This window comes from Myotis nattereri, assembly GCF_964212035.1.
Source record: "Myotis nattereri genome assembly, chromosome: 13".
NCBI lineage: Eukaryota > Metazoa > Chordata > Mammalia > Chiroptera > Vespertilionidae > Myotis > Myotis nattereri.
This window is the reverse complement of record NC_138088.1, coordinates 60,028,385-60,055,354: the sequence shown is the minus strand read 5'-3', so window position 1 is coordinate 60,055,354 and position 26,970 is coordinate 60,028,385. Positions and strand designations below refer to the sequence as shown.

At 47.8% G+C, this 26,970-nt stretch overlaps 1 protein-coding gene across 5 annotated transcripts; it reads right to left on the bottom strand.

Annotated features, from left to right (window-relative positions):
* Positions 1–1,212: 1,212 nt before the first annotated feature.
* On the bottom strand, positions 1,213–26,970 carry EEF1AKMT2 (EEF1A lysine methyltransferase 2). 5 transcript variants are annotated; one of them, XR_013996745.1, is made up of 8 exons: positions 26,821–26,964; positions 25,294–25,359; positions 24,677–24,791; positions 20,785–20,892; positions 17,356–17,572; positions 12,342–12,526; positions 5,260–5,438; positions 2,491–2,815 (listed from the first exon to the last, which is right to left on the bottom strand). XR_013996745.1 is itself a non-coding variant. In XM_081104965.1 (7 exons), exons 1-6 carry the CDS (start codon positions 26,952–26,954, stop codon positions 14,618–14,620), a joined length of 717 nt encoding a protein of 238 aa, XP_080961091.1. In that variant the 5' UTR covers positions 26,955–26,964; the 3' UTR covers positions 12,387–12,526; positions 14,584–14,617. The 5 variants fall into 5 exon arrangements, 3 of the variants coding, with proteins under 3 accessions (XP_080961092.1, XP_080961090.1, XP_080961091.1); XR_013996744.1 differs by lacking the exon at positions 5,260–5,438 and having other exon boundaries at positions 1,213–2,815; XM_081104965.1 differs by lacking the exons at positions 2,491–2,815; positions 5,260–5,438 and adding an exon at positions 14,584–14,695 and having other exon boundaries at positions 12,387–12,526; positions 17,357–17,572.

Below are 26,970 nucleotides of genomic sequence, written 5' to 3'. Positions count from 1 at the left end.
ACGAAAGCCAACATGAGCTAACGCACGGGATCCTAAGATACTGATGTCCGCATCCACAAACACTTTACAAAACTAGGGCGGGTCAGCTGAGAGGAGCGGGCCAAGTCCTCCCAGGCCGGACAAAGACAGGCCCGGGTTAACTGGGAATGCTGCTATAGCTCCCTAACGCCATCTCCTCCGCGTCACCTCGCCTTGGAGGGCTTTAAGGAAGTAGTTTAATTTACTTTTATTAGGAGGCCTAGAGTGACTCCTGCTGGCAAGCATTCAGTTTATTCCTGCAATTACCAGTTCAGCAGGTCAACTTAAAAAACAAGCGCAGGGGTGGCGAGCCTGGACACAATCACTGCGACCATTCCTCTCGCTGCTTTCAGGGTGATTTTAGTCGCAAGGAACTCTGCAAAGGACTGTGGTGATGGCAGGCCCTTTCCAACCTACGGCAGCCTGTTTTTCTGGGTCTGAGACTTTATTTTACTGAGAATGTACCAAACTAAAACACATGGTTAAGGAGCTGTGCTGCTGGCCAATGGACAGCTATTTCTCATTCACTTAATTTGAATCCCCGAAGGCTAAAAATACAGACATCCAGGCCTGTGTCACTTAACCTTCCGTTCTATCAGGCTCCACCCACACTATTAACAAATCCTATAGATATTAAAACGCCCCCACTTTTTAGAGCTATATTACATAGTTCTTAATTATAAAAACCCTACCCAAAAGGTTGTATATTTGAGTTTTGCTCAATTCAGAAGAATAAATATAAACTCAGTGCAACTCTGGATTTAAGACCATGTAAGCGGCAACTAGGGGAAGGGGGTACACTGTCTACCTTTGTTCAATCCTAGAAGGCCAGAACCAGATTTATAGCAGACACCTCAACACAAATTCATAGGCCAATTTAGGAATAAATCCATAAGTAGTAACCAAAAATGATCACCTGTAGCATTTCCATTATAATTGATCCCCACTGATTGGGTTAAACCACGGAATATCCTGGGAGAGAGAAAATGTGGAGGTTACAGGCAGTCTCACTCCGAGACCCAGATGAAACCCAGGGATGGAACCACCATCCTGGCTCTCCTGGCCCCAGCAGAGCTGCCCAGGCGGGAGGCTGTGTGCATGGTGGGCACCCCGCCCACTCACCGCCCGGGGTTTAGTGTCATTCCCTTTGAAGAGCTCCCCCACCCCAAGTTTCAAGCTCTTAAGCAACAAGAGACAAACAGGATGTATTTTATTAAGAAAGGGTGTGATCAACTATAACTTGTATCAACAAGCTAATAAAAGTATTCACCTAAGTACTTCTGTGCAGAGGAGGGTAAAGGTGGGGTTGTGATATGCACGGAGTGTCCTAGGGAGTTGGTGGCTGTTTTGTTTTTGTGCCTTTAAAATAAGACAAATGTGATATTCCAACTAAGCTTTGAAGTTTGGGTAAGGACCAGTCAACGTTCAGTTTTTCCCATCAAATCTATCTGCACCCAGTTTTCAAAGAGCTCCCCACTTAAAAATATGCACTAGTTTGCCTCTGAGAACAACATATTCTTTTTAGACTAACAGTGACACAGACATCAAACATGTTGCGCTGAGCGCTGAGCCCGCAGCAGCCAGCTGTGTATTAACTCCTTTATTCAGCCTGCAGAGCCACCGCGCCTTTGTCACAACCCCTGTATTAAAGGTCAGTCATTCACATTTCACACCGTCCTTTCTGCATCTGAAAAGATCTTTTTAGAAGCAGAAGCTGAACATTTCTTAGAACAGATCATGAGGAGGCAGACATCCCCAATTCACCTGAAGCACTTCCAAAGAGACTGGCGACTGGAACCAGTGAGCAAAAGAGGCTTCTTTGGAAAACGTGGAAAATTCTGATTATAGATGGAAATCAAAAACCTGTACTTACTATGGTGGCAATTTTCTCATGTGGCTCTCATTCAAAAAAAATAAGTTCTGCCCTGGCGGGTTTGGCACAGTGGGTAGACCATCGGCCTGCGGACCAAAGGGTCCCGGGTTCAATTCTGGTCAAGGGCACGCACCTCGGTTGCTGGCTCCTCCCCAGCGCAGGCCCAGGTCGGCGTGTGCAGGAGGCAACCGATGGATGTGTTTCTCACATCGACGCTTCTCTCTGTCTCTCCCTCTCTTCCACTCTCTCTGAAAATCAATGGAAAAATATCCCCGGTGAGGAGTAACAGAAAATGAAACAGAACGTTCTGTAATTGTTCCCACATCGATGCTCCAGGTACAACCCCCGCCCTGCCGACGGCAGCCTGACACGGCGGGCCGTGCTTTCCTCTCTGCTGTTACCTTGTGCCGAGACCTTCCCGCTAATGAAAGGAGGTACGGCCCTGGCTGCATCCTCATGTGCGTGCGTGCGTGTGTGTGTGTGTGTGTGTGTGTGTGTGTCTGCGTGTGCCTGTGTGTGTATATACATATATCCCAAATCTATACACACACGTTTCCTAAAAGGTACTGCAGTTCTTGAAGACAAAGTTATTTTGATTCAAGAACCAAATAAAACAAATTTATTTTCACTGAATTTAACGAAAATCCACAGCGTTAAGTTTAAGGATCCCAATCTAACTCCTCTGACACAGAATGGGAGTCGAGAGCAGCTTGAGGGGCCCGCTACTGAATCGGCGTGTGTGAATCTGCGCGGCTTTGTCACAAACGTCTAGCGCCACTGAGGCAGGGAGATGCCAGCTGGGCCGGCATTGTGTGCCACAAAGTGGGGTTGTAAGCCCATGTCCTGAGCACAAACCCCGGCTTCCAAGTTGGCAGGTGCTGAAAACAGCAAATGTCACGCTTGCAGCTCACTGGAGGAAGAGCTCTGGGGGAAGTAAGTGAAAAAGAGCAGAGCGACAGTTAAAGCTGAATTCCACTTGGCGGCACATTGTTGTTTTGTTGCAAAGTTAACAGTAGCTATGGGTTAGGTGCTACAAGACAACACAAGCCATGAAAAACACAGACATTGAAAAGGTTAGGCATGATAAAGAAGCAAAAATATAATGAAGGCTTTTCACTATCTACATTCAAAGTTACTGTTATATGGAAAACTTACCAAACTATTTTACTTTCTTTAAAAAATATTTTTTTATTGATTTCAGAGAGGCAGGGAAAGGGAGTGAAACATCGATGAGAGAGAATCATGGATCGGCTGCCTCCTGCACGCCCCCCACCGGGATCGAGCCCGCAACCAGGGCATGTGCCCTCGACCGGAATCGAACCCAGGACCCTTCAGTCCACAGGCTCAGGCTCTATTCACTGAGCCCAACCAGCTAGGGCTACTTTACTATTTTAATGCCGAGATGCAGAGGCATAATTAGTTACTGGCCTTTCCCTTATCTGCTCAGGGTCTTAGCTGATATAGTCTAATTAGTATCACACAACACGATTACTCCACCAAAAACAATACTGCTATACACTGAATTTAACCTGGAAAATATTTCAACAGCACACCCAGACTAAACGTTATCTTCAAATGAAAACAGTCACAATTTTTAAAATATATTTTTATTGATTTCAAAAAGGAAAGGAGAGAGAGAGAGGAAGAAAGAGAGGAGACATCAGTGATGAGAAAGAATCATCACACTGGGATTGAATTGAGCCCACAACCCGGTGTGTACCCCGACCGGGAATCGAACTGTGACCTCCTGGTTCATAGGTTGACGCTCAACCACTGAGCCACGCTGGATGGGCCAATTTTTTTCTTAAAATATTCTCCAGTCCTGGCCTGTGTGGCTCAGTTGACTGGGCATTATCCCATGCACTGAAAGGTTGCCAGTTCCATTCCCAGTCAGGGCACATGTCCGGGGTGCGGGCTCGATCCCTGGTGGGGAGCATGCAGGAGGCAGCCGGTCGATGTTTCGTTCTGACATTGATGTTTCTCTCTCTCTCCCTTCCTTTCTCACTAAAAACCCCACAAAAACATCTTTTGAAATATATATATTCTTCAGTAGAATTCACATTTAGTATTTGAGACACAAGCCCAAACTTTAACTTAACTTTTCTCTTCTGTCAACTATCTGCCATATTAAGTCACTGCCTCCAGCAAAATCTATTTTTACCTCACCCCTAGTGATGTGCTCTAAGCTGCTAGCCTGCCCAGCCCCATCAAACTGAAACCAAGTGAACTTCACTCTCATGAGGCAGCGAAGGAACTGTTTGTTACACTAGATGCGGTGGGTGATGTAACAGCGTTTAAATTCCCAATTTGAAGGCGGAATCGTTTGGATTGGAAATACCAAGAAGAAAACCTGAGTCTCTGGCTCCACTGGGCAGGACACGCCCGGGAGCAGCATGGAAAGCACATCTGCCCCGCACATCACACCGCCCGCGAGTGTCTAACGCCCCCCCCCCCCCCCCCCCCCGGGCAGTGTGTCCATCTTCCAGGGGAACAAAAAGCAAAGCCGTTTTGTTTCACCAGACCCACGGCTGTTTACAAGAGGGGCCGGCCTTGCCTACTTTGCACGTGCATATCCTGTAGCTGACCTGAAACAGAAAGGAATGATTATCAGTGAGAAGTCGCCTGCTATTTGACATCCTATCTTACAGCTGCTCTTCACTTTCACAAGGAACAGCGGCAACAAAACTGGATCACAGCAGGTTCACGGGCGTTGACTGGCGGCCCACCTGCCTCCAAATGGTGATGCTGATTGTGTTCTGTCCTCATGGCGCACACCTTACCATCCTGACCTCATCTCTATTTTTTTAAATGTTTTTACTGATTTCAGAGAGGAAGGGAGGGAGAGAGAAACATCAATGATGAGAGAGAATCATTGATTGGCTGCCTCCTGCACGCCCCACACTGGGGATTGAGTCCGCAACCTGGGCACGTGCCCCTGACTGCAACCGAACCCAGGACCCTTCAGTTTGCAGGCCGACGCTCTACCACTGAGCCAAACCAGCTAGGGCCTTGGCCTCATCTCTATAGAGCTTTTAAATACAGTTCAGAGACGTAAGCTCTTTGAGGTGAGCTCGGCAAAGGGACACTGGTCTAGCCGCACTTCTGCAGTCACACTCAGCACTTCAGGAGCTGGGAGGCTATTCACTTACCCGCCAGTGAGACGGTTACATAAGCAGATCTGCAATGTCCTAGACGGGCATTAGCAGCTGCCTCGCTGGACTCTCCCCACCATCCCGTGAGCTCCAGTAGGAACTGAGGTCAAACCAGACAAGCTTCTGAAAGTGGTACCCGACATCTCACTTCTAAGCACCACTGCGCGTGCACTGACACTCAGACCAGCGCCAAGCAAAGCAGCACGACTCACTCACCAAGGAAGTCAAATGTAGACGCAAGGTGGGACCGACCGCGAAAGCCTGAGCCCGCTGCTCCTGGGCGCCGGTAAGAGACCAAACCCAACTCCACGCTGTCATCGAACCTGTGCCGCCACTGGGACTGCGTGCGGTCCCCTTGTCTGATGTCGCTGCAAACAATGACCTGGCATCCAGACCTGCAGGAGGAAGGAGACCTCGGCCTTGGCATTTCTTTCGAGTGCGTCCACGCGAGCATTTTCCCGCAGACCTACGTACGTGACTAAATCACCACCGCTTGGAGGGCGACGCTCTCACCGAGGGGACGAGAGGGGGCCGTGGAGACTGCCGACACACACTGGGACGCGCACTGGGACTTCTGGTCCTCACTTGTTTTGTGTGTGTTTTTAATCCTCACCAGAGGATATTTTCCCACTGATTTTTAGGGAGAGTGGAGGAGAGAGGGACAGACAGAGAAACATCGATGTGAGAGAAACACATCGATTGGTTGCCTCCTGCATGCACCCCAACCAGGGCCTGGCCAGGGAGGAGCCTGCAACAGAGGTACATGCCTTGACCAGAATCGAACCCGCGACTGTCGCAGGCCGATGCTCTATCCACCGAGCCACACCGGCCAGGGCTGGTCCTCACTTCTTAACCAACAAAAGGTGCTTCAGCACCAGAGCCATCGAGAAACTCAGGAAGAGACCCAAGAGCAGGCTCCACGAGCGCACTCCCGCCCCCCTCCTCCCGTCCCCCCGCCCCAAGCATCAGAGTCAGAGAGGCCTGTGGCCGCCAGGGAGACGGCGCTGCCGCCAGCCCAGAGGAGAGGCTGCAGGACGGAGCCTACTCTGCTGGCACCTGGACCTTGGAATTCGCAGTCTCTGCACATAAAACACATTTCTATTGTCTAAGCTACCCAGTCTGTGGCCGCCAGCCTCAGGGACAGAGAACTTTAAATATCACTGCCTAACACCTTGTTTTAGGGGGAAAAAACTGAAACCCAGAAAAAGAAAGTGACTTGCCTGGGTTCCAATCACCTTTTCTCCAAATTTTAGTATTAAAAAAAAAAATTTCCCTAGCTGGTGTGGCTCAGTGGATGGAGCTTCGGCCACAGGCTGAAGGGTCACGGGCTGGATTCGGTCAAGGGCATGCAGCTTGATTGCAGGCTCCTCTCCAGCCCCGGTCAGGGCTCCTGCAGGAGGCAACCAATCGATGTGTTTCTCTCCCGTCAATGTTTCCCTCTGTCTTTCCCTCTCTTCTACTCTCCCTAAAAAAGTCCATGAAAAAATATCTTCAGGTGAGGATTAACAACAAAATAATAATCAAATAAATAAATAAAATGAAAAGAATCAAAATAAATTTCAACTTCAGAAAATAATTTGATATTGCTTTGTTGAGAATTAAGTCATTAATCAACTGGTCTTAACAAAATGACGGCTCTTCCGTTTGGCCATTTAGTCTCATCACGCAGAGGTCCCCCGGGGGCCGCAGCTCCGGCACGAGCCTCTGAGCTCACAGGGAGGCCCACGTACGACCTCTCCTCCCAGCTGAATCCAGCTCATTACTTTTTAATTCAAATAAGAACCACAACCTCCGCCGAGTGGCTCAGCTGGTTGGAGCATCGTCCTGTGCACCAAAAGGTTTCAGGTTCAAAATTCCCAGTCAGGGCACAGGCCCAGGTTGTGGGTTCCAACCCCGACTGGGATGCACAGGGGAGGCAACAGATCAATGTTTCTCTCTCTCCCTTCCTCTCTCTCTAAAATCAGTAAAAGCATATCCTTGGGTGAGGATTTTAAAAAACCAACCCACAACTGGCTCTTGCAACTATAAAGCCCTCTGGAATTCTGTCCTATCTCTTGAACAAACTATATTATCAATGATTTGACCCAACAGGCCCTCCTCACAGAACCACTGGGGTTTCCAGGGGGATCGAGCCTGCCGTGTGCCCTGACGATTGCTTCTCAAACACCAACACAGGCCACTCATTCCAAACCCAGTGTCACCGTGTCTCACGGGCCACAACGGCCACAAAGGTCCTACTTATAACTAAGGCGACGTGTAGCTTTCACTCCCAACCCCAGGCCTTTCTCCAAAACCTGCACACGGCTCTGCAGGGCGCCCAGTGTGTTTATTAAGTCAAACACCACATGGCCGCTTTCCCGTCAGATTCTCCCGTGCAGCGCGGCTCCTTGGTGGGGACGCGGAAAGGAACCGTCATTACTGCTGCTTCCGGGCATCCGCACGCATCTCATCGCCAAAGCCAGCAGCGGGTCCCCAGGCGGCGGCTTCCCTCTCCTCCCTCCCCACCCAGTCCCAGGCTGCCAGCCATCTGAGCGAGCTCCATCCTAGCGTTTTCTGAGCCCGAGCCGGGACGGACTAAAATTAGATGGGAACAAAGGCTGACATTTTCAGGGTACAGGAGTCAGAGGGAGACGAGAACTGGCAGCACCCCTCTTCTACATTTAGCCTTTCCTCCCGACCAGCCCCATCTCAAGCGGGAGGCAGGGGCAGAGGCAGGCAGGAGCAGGGACAGCCCCCCACCCGCTCCCCGCAGCATCCTCTTCTGCTGTCGTCACTGATGCCATCACCCTCACTGATGACAACAGCCGCCCCGCCTGGAAGTGTGCTAATGCAGAGCCACAAAGCAGCTCAAGGTCTCCTTACCCAGCAGGCTTCTCAGTTTCTCTCCAAGCTCCTCGGCTGAGACCCAGGATATGCTAACTGCTGGGTATTTTTTAGGGTAAATTCTTAGCTATTTGGAAAAACAAATGCATTTGATTGGCTTTTCTTAAAAAGCTCTTCAGCACATGCCATAGATCACTTCCTAACAGACTCTTTCCTTACGCACGCATCACAATAGGTATTAAAATGCAATGTGGGAAATGGCCATTTCTTCAGATGGGCCATGTGAGAGCAAAGAAAGCAGGTTCCGTTTTTATATCTTCCTCATAAACTGGGCCAGTGATTTGCAAGCACTTTAAGTTGCTCTCCTGGCGGTCTGTCTGTCTGTCTTACAATGGCCTCAGCAGGACAAGGGCACACGGGCCAGCTCTGCCTCTGGTGAGCTCCCCGGGAAGTGGGCCCTGATCCATTCATGTCCTGGGACCTGTTCCCATCTTCTTCACGCAGTTTCCCTGGGCCGACAGTGTAGGTCCGCACAGCGGCAGCTAGCGGCTCAGCCAGAGAAGCCTGCTTCGTGATCAGCCGACCGCACGATGGGCAAGACTTTGTAAACTCGGTGCCAACCGACTCGGCTCCCTTTTGTTCTGGTTCCTGGAGCCCATCTTGACCTCTGAGCTGGAAATGAATGATCTTTCAGTAACACTCCAGGGATCTCGCTCAGGGTCACATGCAGTCACTCACTGGGCTCGGACCCTCGCCGTTCAGGAGCCCATTGTGGAGCGGGCTATTCAGCATGGAGGGAGCCTGTGGGCCTGGGTATTTGTTGAGTTTCATTTCTATGCCCCTAACATAGGGAATCCATCAATTGACCAAAGAATTTCACACTATTCTTGTACTTTTCTAACAAATTACATGGTGTGTATGAAGAATAAATTAGCATCCATTTTCGTGAATTAACTGTTAATAAAACAAGCTCATGTGCTCCTGCCTCTCCTCAGGTCAACTGTTTCCTGCCCAACAGAGGGACCGGACAAGGGCTTCCCCATTTCCCCCCACCATGCACTTGTCCTCCAACCAATCAGGCTGGTCCCCACGGTCAAGCTCGGGGGTCAAGCTCAGGGAACGGCCCGCCCTCCGGGAAAGTGCTGGGGCCAGCACACTGCCCCCAGAAGCAGAGGTGAGCCTGCACACACAGGCCCTTGTCTGCTCTGGAGGCAGCGAGGCGAGGCTCCCAGGCTACAACCAGGAGCTCGGACCCGGGTCTCCCACGGCACATGCTGGCCTGGAGAGCAAAGGACTGGTCACAAATTTTGGGTTTTTTCATTGTAGCCTACCAGACACAGGCACACACCAATACCTAAAACGTTATTTAGGAGAACATAACTCAAAGTCTATTAACATACGCAGGGATACTCTGTTTCTTTATCTATCAATTTAAGAAAAATTATTCCAAAGCCAAATAAAGGTTAATTACTAACACGAGTTCCTGAAAAATTAAGGTTTCTGGTATCCTCTGCATTATAGTTTCATAGAAATTTAAAAATGCAGAATCAGGGGATTGAGACACATTATCCACACAAAAACCAAGTGTTCGCATGTGCACCTCTCTTCCCCCCCACGATGGAAAGCTGTGTGCACGTGACAGAGGAAGGAGGGGCCGCATCCTCACCACAACGGGGACTCATTCACCAGCAGCCGGTGCTTGCTTTGAAAGGGTTTTGGTCGAGCTGCCAGGGCAGTGGCAGGTTCATTCTCACGCTTAAATGCCAGTCCCCAAAGCAATGCTAACCGTGCACCTGGCTGAGAACACAATGTTCTGAAAACTTCTGTTGGTTAATTGGCACAGCCACCCATTCAGGCCTCAGGGCCTCCACAGAGGGCCTGTGGGCAGCAATAACATCTCACAACAATCTGTGAGGGCTGCAGGAGAAATCTCGTTTGCATTTCAAACTAGTTTCCCCAAATAAGAGTCTTTTGATGAAGTAAAATTACAATTCCAACTCCTCCTCCAGAGGAAAGAGCGCTCCTCAGGCACTCGCTACCTTCTCCCCAGCACCCACAGGCATGTGATGTCACACAACCAAGTTTCCCAGTCGTGCATTCACAACTGTCTCGGTAACTCGGTGGCATTTCCTGGCCCGGCTGTTAAAGTGTGGCCTTACTGGAAAATACTAATTCATTGTTAGCATTTTTGGACTTTCCATTTGTTCTGATTTCAAGCTCTGAGAGGCGGCTTCCAGCAGGATTCAACTGGTAAAAGATAACTCCCCTTTCGCAGCCGTACCAACAGTTCCACGGTCCCCCAAATCCTCATCTCCACGCACAGATCAACACCCCGCGCGACAGACAAGCAGCTTCTCAACAAAGACCACTCCAAGCTCTTAGTGACTCAAACCCAGTGTCCCATCTGGCCGCACGGAAAGCCGTTTCGTCAGGCTGGCGATTTAAAACAGCATCTACTTCCAAGCTCAAAACCCCAAGAAAGGACTTCCATCCTATTATCATATCTGAAATCAAGGAATTGTCATGTGAAAAGACAACAAAGACAGAGCTCCTCAATCAATTAAAAACTATATGCTTCTGGTGTCAGATTCCATGTTTAGTCTGTAAAATCAATGCTATTTTAAGTTTAAAAACGTATTTTAATTTCTCACTTTTTAAATGTTCAAAATTAAAGCTTTTCAAAATATGTTTATTTATGTAAATGCTATGAGTTATCTTGTGCAAAGCAGGTAGTAATTTTAACGGTTGATTAATGTTGATCTTAATCAAACCACCCTCCCTGCCCCGCACTGGGGCAATATGGCAAAAAAGGATGTAACGCTAGACTTACTCATCTCTGGAGTTAACATTTGCCAAACGCAATTCTCCTCATTCTGTAACCCAACAGGCCTAAAAATGAAAACTCATCAAACATACCACTTTTTTGAAAGCTCATATTGTGACTCCATTATTAAAATACTAGTGGTCTGGTGCACAAAATTCGTGCACTGAGGTGGGGGGGGGGAGTGGGAGGAGAGGGGGTGGTGGACATCCCAGCCTGGATTGTGCCCTGTCACAGTGCGGGAGCCCCGTAATTGATCACCCCAAAGAGGTAGGCCCTGCCCACCCACCATCCAGGGCTCCTCAATGGATTGCCCCAAAGAGGTAGGCCAGAGCCGCAGACCCCCAGGCCTCCGTACTGCACAGGGACTGGACAGGCCCACCTCCTCCACGCTGTGCAGAGCCACTGGACCCCCAGGCCTGGCTGCGCACAGAGCTGGGAGGCGGCGGGACTTCCAGGCAGGCTCTGTGCCACACACGCAGCATCAAGCCCAGCCCCACCCACATGCACACGCCCGCTGTGCGTACCGCCATCTTGTGACGGAGGGCATCACGCGTGAGGGCGTGACGACTACTTAGCCTTTTATGAGTAAGGATTAGCCCAAATACAAACCAGCATTACATATTAATATACCTTATCTTTTCAAACATCTTAATAAACTGTTTCTCTTACTAATTAGCCCCCAACTAGAACCCCCTCATCCCATCTCGCTCAGGGCTCACACACGTGTAAGAGTAACTTCCTCGGCCTCACAGGGAATGAGGCCGCCAGGTCCTGACTGGGCAAGTCCTTTAAGGCGAGCGAGGAGCGGGCGCCCAGGGCCCAGACTGACACCGGCATGGAGCAGAGCTCCCCAATAACCGCCCACCTTCGCTGGCAGCGCTAAGGCACGTCCTACTTCCCCACTGAACTGGGCAGAACATGCGAGGGAGGAGTGGGCCTTAGAGTCAGCGCCAGAGAACCACCCTGACTCCATCCTGCACGAGCTGCCGATGTAGAGAAGCAGGAAGAAGGAATGCCTGCCTGAGGGCACTGGGAAGATTCAATAAGACAACATGACCTGAAAAAAACAAATACGCAACAGAACATGGTGCAAGCCTGTGACTGTATCTCTTAGTCGTCTTTCTATTTATCTGTTTACGTACTTCCCGTTATCCCTCTCAGTGGATAAAAAACCACCAGCCACAAATACAGCCTCAATTAGTATTTCTGGTCAACTGATATAGTTACCTGATTTTGTTTAACTATAAACATGAAGACTAGAGGTTTTCTCAGATAGTAAATAAATTTTTTAAATAACCACCATTCAACCCAAAATAGTAGGCTCATTCTGTTTCCTACTCTAATAAAACACCAATAAAGTTGTTTTGCTTATTACTCTGGCCCTGGAATCGTTTGGAAATCTTAACACAGAGCCATCTTCCATTCGGTGTTCCCAAGGCACGAAGTCAGGCACACAGGCTTCTGTCAATCCATTTACTGCTTTAAAGTTGTTAGCTGTGCAGCAGGTACAGGAAAGTGTTTTTAATCAAGAAGGAAAATATTTACATTTCAAATACAAAGAACATTTGAAATTACTCCTGGCTGACCTCAGGCCCGCGCCTGCACGCCCAGGACCTCGTATCTGTGCACCATGTGCATCCTGTGTACTCACTGAGCAGTTAGCTGCACCTGCATTTTCTGCCAGCTTTACTTTGATGTGGGGCTTTTTTAAAAGCTCTCTGCGTTCGTCCGGAGAAGAGTCTCACGTTTTTTGGAAAACCAATGCAGCCACACTGTTTCCAGATCGGCCTCCAAAGCTGAACTTGGGTGTTGGCAACACTTCGAAGAGTTCAAATCCTGTCGGACAAAGTTCAAATACTCTTATTAGGGACTGAATTCCACAGTCAGAAGAAGCCTGTAGTCACTGTACTTTCAAGCCCTTTATGAAACTATGTGATTCCAAACTCTGAATCGTGGCTGCACTTCACTTTGTGACGCCTCCGTTCTCCTGTGTGTGTGTGTGTGTTCACCCGAAACACTCTGAACTGAACAAGGAGCAGACGAGACTGAAAACAGCTGCAGAAGAGGCTCCTTCTCATGCCTCCTGGGTGCCGGCCCTCCCCCTGCGCATCTCCTTAGCCTACGCCACCGGCCTGCAGGCAGCAGCCACCACCGGCTGAGTTCTTGCCAGGCAGCAGGCACTGTGTTGGTGCTGTGTATGTACTAATGCAATTGATCCCCAGCACACATACAAAACCTTCATACAGAAAGGTCAGTCACAGGGGAGTAAAAACGAATCTGTAGGATGAAGCAGCTCTGGAGATGTGGTGACGGCTCCACAACAGCGTCGGTGCACTTAATGCCCTGAGCTGCGCCCTTCAAGATGGTTAAGTGGCAAATCTTATGTTATACTAGAGGCCTGGTGCACAAAAATTTGTGCACTGGGGGGGGGGGGGGTCCCTAAGCCTGGCCTGTGCCCTCTCACAGTCTGGGACCCCTCGGGAGATAACGACCTGCTGGCTTAGGCCTGCTCCCGGGTGGCAGAGGGCAGGCCCAATCCCTAGGTGCAGCCCCTGGTTTTTGCTCAGAGCAGGGCCGATTGGGGAGTTGGGGCGCCGCCCCCTGTCAGGAACAGAGCACGGGGGATAGGGAGGTTGTGGCCCCGCCCCCTGTCACACACAGAGCCGCAGGGCGATCAGGGGGTTTGGGCGCTGCCCCCGTCACGCTGATCCCGGTGCCTGGAGGCCTCGCGGCTCCGCTGATCCCGGTGCTGGGAGGCATATTACCCTTTTACTATATAGGATAGAGGCCTGGTGCATGTGTGGGGCTGGCTGGTTTGCCCTGAAGGGTGTCCTGGATCAGGGTGGGGGTCCCCACTGGGGTGCCTGGCCAGCCTGGGTGAGGGGATGATGGCTGTTTGCAGCTGGTCACACACCCTTCAGGGTGGGGGTCCCCACTGGGGTGCCTGGCCAGTCTGGGTGAGGGGCTGAGGGCTGTTTTCAGGCTGGGACTGAAGCTCCCAACTGCTCCTTTTTTTCTTTTTCTTTTTATTCTGGGCCAGCTTTAGCTCTGGCTCCAGCTCTGAGGCCTCTGCTGCTGAAAGAAGGTATCTGGTTTGTTTAGGTTCTATAACCGAAACAATGTATAACTCCAGCTCTGAGATCCCAGCTCGCTGAAAGCAGGTTTCTGGGGTTTTGTTTAGCTTCTATATTTGTTACAATGTTTCTTAAACTGCAGGCTCAGAGGCCAGCAAGGCAGGTGGGGAATGGTGGAGTCCTCCGTCACTGAAGGAAGCAAGCCTCATGTTAGTTTCAAGCTGCCTGGCTGCCGGCCGCCATCTTGGCTGGCAGTTAATTTGCATATCTCGCTGATTAGCCAATGGGAAGGGTAGCGGTCGTACGCCAATTACCATGTTTCTCTTTTATTAGGTAGGATATACAGGGATGAGCAAAAGTAGGTTTACAGTTGTAAGTATGCAAAACACAAGAATTTATTCTTGCGTTATTATTAATTATTGTATTACTTATTATTATTATTAACCTACTTTTGCCCACCCCTGTATTTTACCACCAAAAAAAAAGTTTGTAACCAAAGATCAAGACAAGGAACTAGTAACTTTCAAAGTAGCACAGTGTGGTAGGAAAAAATAAGTAACTTGTAGTCGAAAGTCCTGGGTTCAAGTCACAGCTCTACCACTTAGTGCAAGAGATGCTGGTCACATGACCTTACCCAGCATCCCCAGGTTCTGTGCCAGGGGGTTCAGACACCAACACTCCTCTCCAACTCACAGTGACTGTGTAAGGATCACAATTAGAGAACGTGGCAATTTCCTAAGCTATAAAATAAAATTTTAACATTTTACTATTTTGTTCTATTTCTTTTAAAAAATAAGACAAGGCAGGAAGGTCACTCACATTACCCATGTTCCCTCAGTGATGGGCAATTGGTTCAGGAATTATTTTTTCTTTTGGGGGTGTCTTCATTTTCTAAGTTTCCATGCCTTGAGCTTGAGTTCAAATAAGCAGCAAAAGTGTTAAAGAGATATGTATTATTGTATCAACTGGTCTTTTTTACTTTGTTTCATTTACATTTTAATTCATATTCTTAATCAAACTTCAGCAAATCTTAAGAAATAACTAAATATTAAAATGTTCAAAAACTAGGCACAGAAAACTTTTCCATAGAAGGACAGACTATGTAAGAACCTGATGTTTTTTAACACTGGAAAATGGGACCACTGAGGTAGATGGATGGGGACACAGCTGTATTTGTTTCTGCAATTTCACTTATGCTTAAAATACTTCATAACAAAAATTCTCAAAAGAAAACAGAGCCGTTGTGACTTTTCCAGGACAAATCTTGTCCCTCCCTGGACTAGCCCCGCAGGACGGAAGCTGTACGTGTCAATGGATAACACACCAACATATAAAAAGCAGTTGCATTTCCATAGAGACAGCAAATGATTTTAATTATTTTAATCTATAGTCTTACATGTTGGGGTTAATATTACTCCTTTTTATTCATAATGAATCTGGATTACTTTTGTAGTGAGATAGGTTTTTGGTTTTTTTGCTCATTCAGTAGTTGTAAGAAAGACAAGTTCCTTGGACAGTAAATTAGAACATCTAGTAGCTGGCAAATGTTTCAAGGAATCCTCAACAGATCAAATGGCAACACAAATGTTTATATAACGAGGCTCTAAAGGAGAAGTGCACGATTCGCTTCAGTGGTTTATGAACATTTATGTTTCAAATAAGGAAAGAACCGTAAAGGCTGGGGAAGCAAGCACTACCCTGAGCCAAGGGACCAGGGCGCATGTCCTGAGGCTGTGACGAGGCCTGTGCAGGGCGGGGCGGGGCGGGGCGGGGCAGGGCAGGGCGGGGCGGGGCAGGGCAGGGCGGGGCGGGGCAGGGCAGGGCGGGGCGGGGCAGGGCAGCGGGGCAGGCTCCCATCGACCGCCACACCATGCCCAGAAGAGGCTCTAGCACATGTCTTCAGTCGGACGTCACTATTTCTCTAACATTTCCTGTGACAACATTGAACTTAATACATATGTGTTTTTTCTTTTACATTCATTTCAGAGAGGAAGGGAGAGGGAGAGAGAAACATCAATGGTGAGAGAGAATCATGGATCGACTGCCTCTTGCACACCCCACACTGGGGATGGAGCCCACAACCCGGGCCTGTGCCCTGACTGGAATTGAACCTGGAACCCTTCAGTCTACAGGCTGGGGCTCTATCCACTCAGGCACACCAGCCAGGGCACATTTCGCTTAAATTCCATATTCTGCTCTAAAACGGAACCTGAGGTAAGGACTTGGCCAGGAGTTCTCAGCACAGAGCCACGCAGCACCCTGCACGGGCAGGTCTGCTCCTCATCACACACAGGCCTGCGTGTCGGCGGGCCCAGGGCTGCAGCACCTGCACCCAGAGCCGGAGGCCCTGCCCACACAGCGCCGCTCAGCGCTTACTGAACTGCAGCTTCAGGAAGAGGAAGGCCCTCTCACACGGCCTCCGCGGCTCTACAGGAAACGCGCTTCACGTGGAAGACAATGAAGTTAATGACATGCAATACAGGACAGTACATCACACGGGCTTCTTGCTTTCCAGGGCCAACAGCAATGAAGCCACTGGCTCACGTGTCAAGCCTCACACACTTCAGGTTGTACGTTATGAACCTGCTAAAACCACTGCACGCACAGGATGTGTGCTGTGTCCCTCACCCCTCACCCCTCAGCCCCCAGAAAACCACCTCTGAGCTAGTGCACACCCGCCCATGAGCTTTGAGGTTCAAAACCTGACCACAAACGCAGTGCCATCATTGATACTCCATCCTGAAAATCCCCCCCTCCTTTAAAAACCTCAATCCTGAGCTGAAAGGATTCTAAGGAAAAAACTAGCAACGGCTCGAGGGAAATTCTCAGGGAACGTTCCCAGAAAGGCCCACGCTCAACGGGAACGAACCGGCAGGCAGGGCGTCGCTGAGAACACGCGAGGAACACGCCGAAGAGCGAAAACCACTTGTGAACAGATGGCCACTCCGTTCCCACAGAACCCCCGCATAGGAGACACGGCACCTGGGATTCTGTGTTCACGGGGCAAAGAGGAGCCTGTCTTGGCACCAAAAATCTTGAAAAAGGCAGAGATTCCCTCAAGAATGGACAGGCGGTATTTCTACTACCAGGTCCCTGCGTGTTGTTTCTGTGCAATGTTACCATTGTTCCATATACCCGGAAACAGTAAGAAAACCCCCAGGACCTGCACGGCCACTAGGAAGACACGTGTATAAAATTAAAACTCATGAGGCTTTAGAAACACAGCTTCCATCTGCACGGCTGCCGGCAGCCAGGGTAAAGGCGGGAGCACAGGACATGAGCTCTCTTTGTTTGCTTCCAAGTCATAGATTATGCAGCTTAAAGAAAGAACCCAATGTTTATAGGCTCATAAATTTTAGTGCTTAACTGCCAGGATTTCTTGGAAATTTTTAGACAGGACGCGGGATCTCAACCAGTATTACTTCTTTGCTCTTTGCATATACAGTTAAAAGCATGACCAAGGTTATTCACAGAGAAGAAAAGTAGGCAATTCCCACAAATTGGAAAGTAAAACACTGTAGCACAAGGGGAAAGCCTGGTTAAGGGCATTAAACCTGAGGAAACACATGTTCAAACAGCACAGCCAATTACCTTCACAGAATTCGTTCAACAGCTCTTCCTTGGTCCAATTACAGGAGGTTATTAGAAAAAAGCCGTTCACTCTCAAGACCCTGGAGAGAGAGTTCACATACTGCTTCCTCTTCTCAATTGCATTGTCAGGATTCAGGCTTATGGCATCAAAAGTCCCTTTGTCAATACAAACGTGAAACCCAGACAGCTCTGTGGGAAGATTCAGAAAGTCTTCTACCTACATGAGAAACCAGTGCCTGGTGAGAACAGCTACCACACAATCTTCACTGCACTTAAAAGTTATCCATGAGAGCACCCATTCGTTCGGATGGCATTTTACATGTGAAACATATTTTCAACTTCATGGTTCACTTTTATGTGCTTCGTTCCAAGATCATTAAAGCTAAGAACAGTAAGAGAGACAACAGTGTTTCCTGGACACTCCACATCTCTACAAATGTGGAAACAAATCAAAGCCAGGTGTGGGGCCTAATGCCGCACACAACAGAGCCCACCGTGACTTCTGTGGAAAAGTGGAGTATTGGAGATATTCTTAAAAATCCAACAATTATCGGGAGCTCAGACAGGCCCCTGGACATAAGAGGATTTCCAGCGAAGATGACAAGCTGTATGACCTGAAGTCAAAGGGAAAGGAAAGTTCTTTTGCTTTGACTCAGCAGCTCACAAAGCAGCGAAGGGACGTAATGAACAGCATGAAGCTCACGAAGCTCCATGGCTGCTCCCACCGCAATGACTTCACTTTACAGCCATCACTCGCTTTAGAATCTGATACACCCGCATCTCATTCATTCTCAGTAACCGATGCCATTATAAGCACTCGAAACAGTGAGCTACCCAATTCCATAAAATATTCCAAGTCATCTGCCCATAAACTTAATTCTGAAAAGCTACTTTGAAAAAGTAATCACACAATTAGCTGATAATTATTCATATAAGCTTGATCGTCATAAATAATGTATTATCCAAAGCGCCCTTACTGTCTGACTTGAAAATGAGACCTTATGTCTGTATACATTGGAACATGGGTTTCCCCTCCCTCACACCCAAGTAGTCATTGTACCTGAAGCAATAATGACTACCACTCCTAAGAGCTAAGTTTGGAGAATTTTCTATCCTAAGTGCCTGTATGAAAGTACACATTTATTCAACAAATATTTCATAGACATCTAGTAAATGCAGGAATTTTTCGGGCCCTGGGAATATAACCGCAAACAAAAGAGAAAAGTTCACGGCATAAGAGTATGTTGTAGCCCTGACTGGTTTGGCTCAGTGGATAGAGCGTTGGCCTGCGGACTGAAAGGTCCCAGGTTCGATTCCGGTCAAGGGCATGTACCTGGGTTGTGGGCACATCCCCAGTGTGGGGTGTGCAGGAGGCAGCTGATCGATGTTCCTCTCTCATCGATGTTTCTAACTCTCTATCTCTCTCCCTTCCTCTCTGTAAAAAATCAATAAAATATATTAAAAAAAAAAAAAAAGAGTATGTTGTACATCCTCTAAAGGGGAAGACGGGGACTGAGCGGGGAGAGAAATGTGTGGGAAAGGGGTCAGGAAAGGCCTCACATGGAGGCAACGTTCGAGCTGAGACTCAGTGAGGAGGACGAGCCAAGCAAGCGCACATCCGGGCAAAGGGCTGCAGGCAGAGAGCAGCAGGGAGGGCGCCTGGAGGACAGGCCTGGCGTGCTTCAGGAGCGGAGCCGTGACTCAGCACCGGGATAAAGAGGGAAAGAGGTGAGAAGCGAGGTGCGGAGGCCGGGGCGGAGGGCAAGTGCAGGTTCCACCCTGAGTGCCACGGGGAAGCGCCTGGAGGCTGGGGAACAGGAAGTCCCAGCGCTGGTTTGCATCTTATTTTTTATTGATTTCAGAGAGGAAGAGAGAGGGAGAGGGAAAAAGAAATATCAATGATGAGAGAGAATCATGGATCGCTGCCTCCTGCACGCCCCACACTACGGATCGAGCCTGCAACCCAGGCCTGTGCCCTGACCGGGAATTGAACCCTGACCTCCTGGTTCACAGGTCAATGCTCAACCCCTGAGCCACACCAGTCAGGCCTGGTTTGCACTTTATTTTTTTTTTAAATATATTTTATTGATTTTTTTACAGAGAGGAAGGGAGAAGGATAGAGAGTTAGAAACATCGATGAGAGAGAAGCATCGATCAGCTGCCTCCTGCACACCCCCTACTGGGGATGTGCCTGCAACTAAGGTACATGCCCTTGGCTGGAATCGAACCTGGGACCCTTCAGTCCGCAGGCCGACACTCTATTCACTGAGCCAAACAGGTCAAGGCTGGTTTGCACCATAAAAAACCATGCTGGCGCTGCTTCGGCAGCACACATGCTAAGACTGGAACAATACAGAGATTAGCACGACCCCTGCGCAAGGATGACACACAAATTCGTGAAGTGATCCATATTTTTAAATCAATCAATCAATCACCAGGCTGGCTGCCCTGTGGCGAGTGGAAATGGGGAGGCCACATGAGAGGCTACTGTAGTTGCCTGGGCAAGGAATGGTGGTGGCTTGGATTTGGGAGGACGCAGTGGAACTATCAAGGAAAGATTATGTTCCTGATTGCCTTTGAAGATAAAGCCCTGGCTGGTTTGGCAAAGTGGAGAGAGCGTCGGCCTGCAGACTGAAGAGTCCCGGGTTCGATTCTGGTCAAGGGCATATGCCCAGGTTGCAGGCTCGATCCCCAGTAGGGAGCGTGCAGGAGGCAGCCGATCCATGATTCTCTCGCATCATTGATGTTTCTCTCCCTTTCTCTTCCTCTCTGAAATCAATAAAGATATATTAAAAAAAAAAAAAAAAAAAAGAACCAGTCATTGCATTTGATGGGGTTCTTTTAGAAAAAAAAACAAAAGAGAATTGGATACAGAACTTAAAGGAAAGAGAGGAATTAAGGAAGACCCCTTGGGTTTGGGTTAGTGCAACTGGTAAATGAATGGTGGTATCATTGGAAATGGGAAGGGCCTTGGGGGGATGCAGGTTTAAGTATCATTTTGGACTAAGTGAGAGATTATTAGCTATCCAAGTGGAAGTGTAAAATACGCAGCTTTCATAGAATTCTAGAGCTCAGAGAAGTGCCTGAGCTAGAAATATCAATGCGAGACACATCATCTCCTCAGCAAGCACAGAAATAAACGAGGTATTCTTTGGTATTTCCCCACTTAATACATTTCCCAGTTTTTGATGTAGTGACTCAAACTCGGGGATTATTTGTGTGTCTGCAGACACGAGGGCGTGGGGAAGGGATGAGCACACTTGCACACGAGGAAGAAATGACTTCCCTAGCTGACTAGACTAAAAATTTTAATAGTCACTTAAAATCATTGCATTTTGGATTGTTTGATTGATATACATTAGCAACATTAACATCTTATAACTTTTATCAGAAATAAAAATAACTTATGATAATATAAACAATACTTACCTTCAACGTAATGTTAGATAACCCTTCTTTCTCTATAATACTTCGGGAAAGTTGTATTGCAGAAGGCGAGTAATCAATGCCAGTAATATTAGAGAAACCGAGTTTTGCCTAGAGACAGAGAAGTAATTTTATACTTTAGTTTTAAAATGTTTTGATATCCTGTTTTGCCTATGAATTATAATATTCCTTTAGGACTGGGACTGTTTTATTCACTTTTAATAGACCAAGTAATGTATACCATACAATAATTTATAATGTTTAAATTTTATTATGGAATCAAAACAGAAACGAAACTGAAAATTTAAATCTATAGAATGTGACAATTCCTTTGCTTTTATATTTTATTTATTTTTCAAAAGGAAATTCATTTTCTCAAAGCCAATGAGAATACTTGTATGTATATTTCAGCCCGCAAGCAGAAAAGTATAGAGTTAATTTCAGATGTTGACATGCTCTGATTCACACATAAATCGAGCATAAATTTTACTTAACACAATTAAGTCTTATGAATACATTAAATGCATATGAAATAAGTCCTTGATTTAAAAGTCCGATTAGCCCTGACTGGTTTGGCTCAGTGGATAGAGCATTGGCCTGCGGACTCAGCGGTCCGGGGTTTGATTCCAGTCAAGGGCATGTACCTCGATTGTGGGCACATCCCTAGTGGGGGATGTGCAGGAGGCAGCTGATCCATGTTTCTCTCTCATTGATGTTTCTAACTCTCTATCCCTCTCCCTTCCTCTCTGTAAAAAAATCAATAAAATATATATATTTAAGAAATATAAATTAAAAAAAGACTGTACCCTTTTATGCAATGATGTTTACTTTGAATTTATGTTAGTTCACACAAACACTCCATCCATGCTTTTGTTCCGGCCCTCCGGTCCAGTTTAAGAACCCATTGTGTCGCCGAAACCGGTTTGGCTCAGTGGGTAGAGCGTCGGCCTGCGGACTGAAAGGTCCCAGGTTCGATTCCGGTCAAGGGCATGTACCTGGGTTGCGGGCACATCCCCAGTGGGAGATGTGCAGGAGGCAGTTGATCGATGTTTCTCTCTCATCGATGTTTCTAACTCTCTATCTCTCTCCCTTTCTCTCTGTAAAAAATCAATAAAATATATTTAAAAAAACAACAACAACAACAAAAAAAAAACCCATTGTGGCTCTTGAGTCAAAAAGTTTGCCCACTCCTGGTGTAGACCTATGAACCAGGAGGTCACGGTTCGATTCCCAGTCAGGACACACATGCCCGGGTAGTGGGCTCGATCCCTGGTGTGGGGCATGCAGGATGCAGCCGATCAATGCTTCTCATCACTGATGTTTCTCTCTCTCCCCCTCTCCCTTCTTCTCTGAAATCAATAAAAATATATTAAGTAAATAAATGGCAGAGATTGTAAGAATGGATTAAAAAAACATGCCCTAACTACATGCTAGCTACAAGAAACTGATGAGTGGCTACCTAGGGGGAAGGGTGTGGCCATACAGATGGCAGAAAAGAGGTTTCTGGGAGGAACTACTCTGTATCCTGTGATGATTGTAGGAATCTGTACATGTGTTAAAATTCATAAAACTTTAACAAAAAGAGTCAACTTTGCAACGTGTTAATTTTTTAAGTTTAAAAGGACATTATGAACAAATTCATGCTAGTAAATTTTTAATGTAGATAAATGGATAAATGTCTTGAAAACCACAAAACTGACTCAAACCCTACAAAAACATCTCCACGCCCAGAGGCTCTCGCCATGATTCTTCCAAAGGCTTAAGGAAGACACAAAGCTTCTCAAAGAATAAGAAGGAGACACGTCCCATCTCATCTCATGAGGCAGCATAACCTTTATACAGAAACCTCACATGGAAACTGCAAGGAAGGAAATTACTGGCAAATTGCTCATGAAGCTATACAAATTCTAAGCAAAATACTACTGAATCCAACCCAGTAATACCTGAAAAAGAGCGTACACCACAATTAAACTTGGTTTACTACAGGGACAGACGTTGCTTTGAACATTGAACAATCACTGAAATCATGTCAATAAAAATGTCAATTGAAAAAACTGAGGACCCTCCCAAAAAAATCAATCAACTCAACATTAATAGAACCAAAAGAAAAATCACCTTATCAAAGAAAGCAACTAATCAAATTTAACGCCCATTCATGATCAAACACTATTAATTAGGAATATAAAGGACCGTCCTCAGTCTGATTTAAAAAAAAAACGATAAAAACCTATAGCTAACATGTTTAATGGTGAAATTTTAGAAGCTTTTCTTTTATCATAGGCAATGTTACAAGGCGAGCTGCCTTCACAATTTCTATTCAACACTGTACACAGCATTTTAATATATTTTACTGATTTTTTTACAGAAAGGAAGGGAGAGGGATAGAGAGTTAGAAACATCGAAAAGAGAGAGAAACATTGATCAGCTGCCTCCTGCACACCTCCCACTGGGGATATGCCCGCAACCCAGGTACATGCCCTTGACCAGAATCGAACCTGGGACCCTTCAGTCCGCAAGCCGACGCTCTATCCACCAAGCCAAACTGGTTAGGGCTGTACACAGCATTTTAATAAATAAGATATTGAGGTTGGGATAGAATAAAATTATTATTTACACCTGACATACACTACAGTGAATTTTTACACATATACTATGGTAAACTATCAGAAAATGAAATTTAAAAAACATAACAGTTTTAAAAAATCTAGGAATCAATCTAAGAGAAGATATGTAGGGTCTCTACAGAGAAAACTACCAAGTATTACCGAAAGCAAATAAAGAATTAAATAAACGGAGGAGCGCATCATGCTCATGAACTCGGAGACTCAATGCTGCGAAGATGTAAATCCTCCTGCTCCTGCGATCTGCACACAACTCGGACACTGACTCTCCCCGCCCCTCCCCCGTCCCTCTCCCCACATGTGCCAGTGCCCTGCCTCGAGCCGGGCTGTCCAGCATCACCCCCCACGCTGGGCCTCACTGTCACCCACACGCCAGGCCAGCCTCTAGGATCCTGGGAACGACTCAAGCACAAGAGCTAAATGTTCATGTTGCCACCGCCCAGCACAGGGCGCGGCACATGGTTCTCATTCAGCACATTTCACTGTTGTACGTACATCCTCACACATGACACAGGAAAACCCTCCCTGGTCTTTCTCTTCCTCCACGGCTGGTGGCACAGCACGGACACATCACAGGCCCACGACAGGGATGGCACAGCCAGTGATAGAACCTGCACCAAACCCAGTTCCATGCACAAAATGCCCTGTTCCAGCCACACGCTCACCCAACATGAGGCATATGTGTCCCACGGGGGGCGCAAAAAGGCACCTTCCTTTCATACACAGATCTCTGGCGCTCTGAGCTAGAAGGAACCAGTAAGGCCGTAACCGGTTTGGCTCAGTGGATAGAGCGTTGGCCTGCGGACTGAAAGGTCCCAGGTTCGATTCCGGTCAAGGGCATGTACCTTGGTTGCGGGCACATCCCCAGTAGGGGGTGTGCAGGAGGCAGCTGATCGATATTTCTCTCATCAATGTTTCTAACTCTCTATCCTTCTCCTTTCCTCTCTGTAAAAAAATCAATAAAATATAAAAGGAACCAGTAGGAATCACCACGTCACAATCTTTGGGAAAGAACTGAAGCCCAGAGAAATGCAGTGGTTTGGTCAAAGTCAAGGCTGTGGCGGGAAGGGCCATGACTAGGACTCAGACCCCTTAGCTTTTCATGTAGTTCCTTCTCCCCATCCCTGCGCCTTCCTTTTGTACCAGGTGACTTTCAAAGTAGGTGGCATGCTTGCTTCCCTACTTTAACTTAGATGGTTAGTATCCTCGATTGCAAGTTCCCTAAGTTTCATTTTAAAATTTGGCTGTAACACAGGAATACTAAAGGTACCAACAAGCTCAACCAGGAGGACACCATTTCCGGTTCCAATATCCAGCACCGCAGCATCCAAGGGGATCTTGTGTCTCTGCATCCACCTTAGGAGTCGATTCACACTCTCCTCCCCAAACCTGTTAGAAACAGAGAACTGGTTAATCCAACACCAGAGGAACAGAGCCAGGTCACAGCGACGCTCCCCTGCAGGTCATTCATGTACGCCATGAAGCCGTTCTGGAAGGTAAAGGTGCGAACCGTGACTGCTTGAGCTTCATCTGCACTATTATCTAGGAAAAGACACACCGAAGAACAGAACAGAATACATAAGGTCGGTGTGTTACTTATTAATGTTTCTCTACATCAGCATTAACAATTGTATGTATTGATGGCTCAAAATGTTACTGCTTATTTAAAAAGGACAATTATAGAAAGAGAGTAATTTCCTAACGCTATCATCAAATTTAAATCTGGGTCATTAAAAGACAGAGGTTCTTTAAATCCAACAACTAGAGCCAGAATTGGTTCAAGTTTGCCAAGATTGTCAGCCCATCTCTCTTTGGGATACACACTTAAAACATAAAGACACACACACACACACACACAGTCCTCCAGATTCCACTATTTTCTGTAACTCACCAGATTTCTCCTGTGTCTCCATATTCTTGGAAAGTGTGCAGTTCTCGCTCATACACAGCATCCCAACTACAGAAATAATCAAATGCAAAGCAAGATTCCTGAATTAAACTGAATTAAATGTATATTTCTAATAGGTTACAGAGATTTATGACGGACATTGAAAACATCATTAGTGTTATGCCCGACCTGTGTGGCTCAGTGGTTGAGCATCGACCTATGAACACATGAAGGTCACAATCCGATTCCAGGTCAGGGCAGGAGGTTCCATCCCCAGTAGGGGGCGTGCAGGAGGCAGCCGATCCATGATTCTCTCCCATCATTGATGTTTCTCTCTCTTTCCCCTCTCCCTTCCTCTCTGAAATCAACAAAAATATATTTTTAAAAGAAACTAATATTTATTTTTAAAAAGTAGCCCTAGCTGGTTTGGCCCAGTGGATAGAGTGTCGGCCTGAGGACTGAAGGGTTCCAGGTTCGAATTCCAACAAGGGCAACGGCTCGGGTTGCGGGCTCAGATTCCCAGTTGGGGGCGTGCAGGAGGCAGCTGATTAATGACTCTCTCTCATCATTGATGTTTCTATCTCTCTCTCCCTCTCCTGTTCTCTCTCTGAAATCAATAAAAATTAAAAAACTAAAAAATAAAGTAAAATTAAAATACATTAGTGTTATCATCAATGAGTTCACATAACTCAAATCTCTTAACATCTCAGTGTTTAAAAAATGAAGAAAGACAAGCATAGTAAGCTTACACATGTAAAGCACTTAGAACAGTATCTGACACATAAAAAGGCTGTTTTAGCTTAAAAAAAAATACAAATAAGTATTTGTTCAAGGATCCCTTAGTCCCAAACACAAGTCCAAACTTCCAGTTAAAAATGTAGGGAAACGGGGATTTTTCTACCAAGTTAGTGGCTGCTCCCAATGGACCCCCCCTCAGATAAGCGCTGCTTGCAGGATGTGCTAAGATGTACCCTTATTCCTTTCAAGTCAAGCTCTCCCCCCCCTACTGCACCCCCTCCTCCGACCCCCGCAGCACCCCTCTTACCCCGCCCCCCGAGTTTCCTCTCACCCTCGCCTTTCCCCGCAGCCATTCACCCCGTCACCTACTAATTCATCAACACTTACCCAGCCTGTGTTAGGTCAGATCCCTGTCTCGCCTCCCAGGATCACCCCGCGGGTCATCCTGCGCCCCCACCTGGGAGCGCACACCCCGCCTCGCGCCCTCGGCCTTTCCCGCCCCAGGCCCCGCCGGTCCGGTCTCCCCGGCCTCTCCCCTCCCCGAGCTCGCCCTCGGGGTCAAGACCTACACGGCTTCCCCAGACCTTCAGCGCCGGCCCCCGTCACCGGTCAACCCCTTTAAAGCCTCTCCAGCCCCCCAAGGAGGCCGCCGGCGACTCCGCGCCTCCAATGCCCCTCCCCGCCCCGGTGGCCCCGCAGGCTCCCGCCCGCCACGCCCCCAAGTCTCCACCATCTTCCGAGACCCCCGGGCGCCACCCCTGCGTCCCCCACCCCGGGGCGCGCCACACTCACTGCTCTCGGGTCCCGAGCGCCGACGGGGCGAAGCCGCCCGCTCCGGGACTGCCCTCCCGGGACCGCGCCGTCAGCCCCGCGCCTCCGCGCGCGCTCATCCCGCTCTGCGGCCCGGACGGCTGTGCGGCCGCCATAGAGACGACGCGGGGC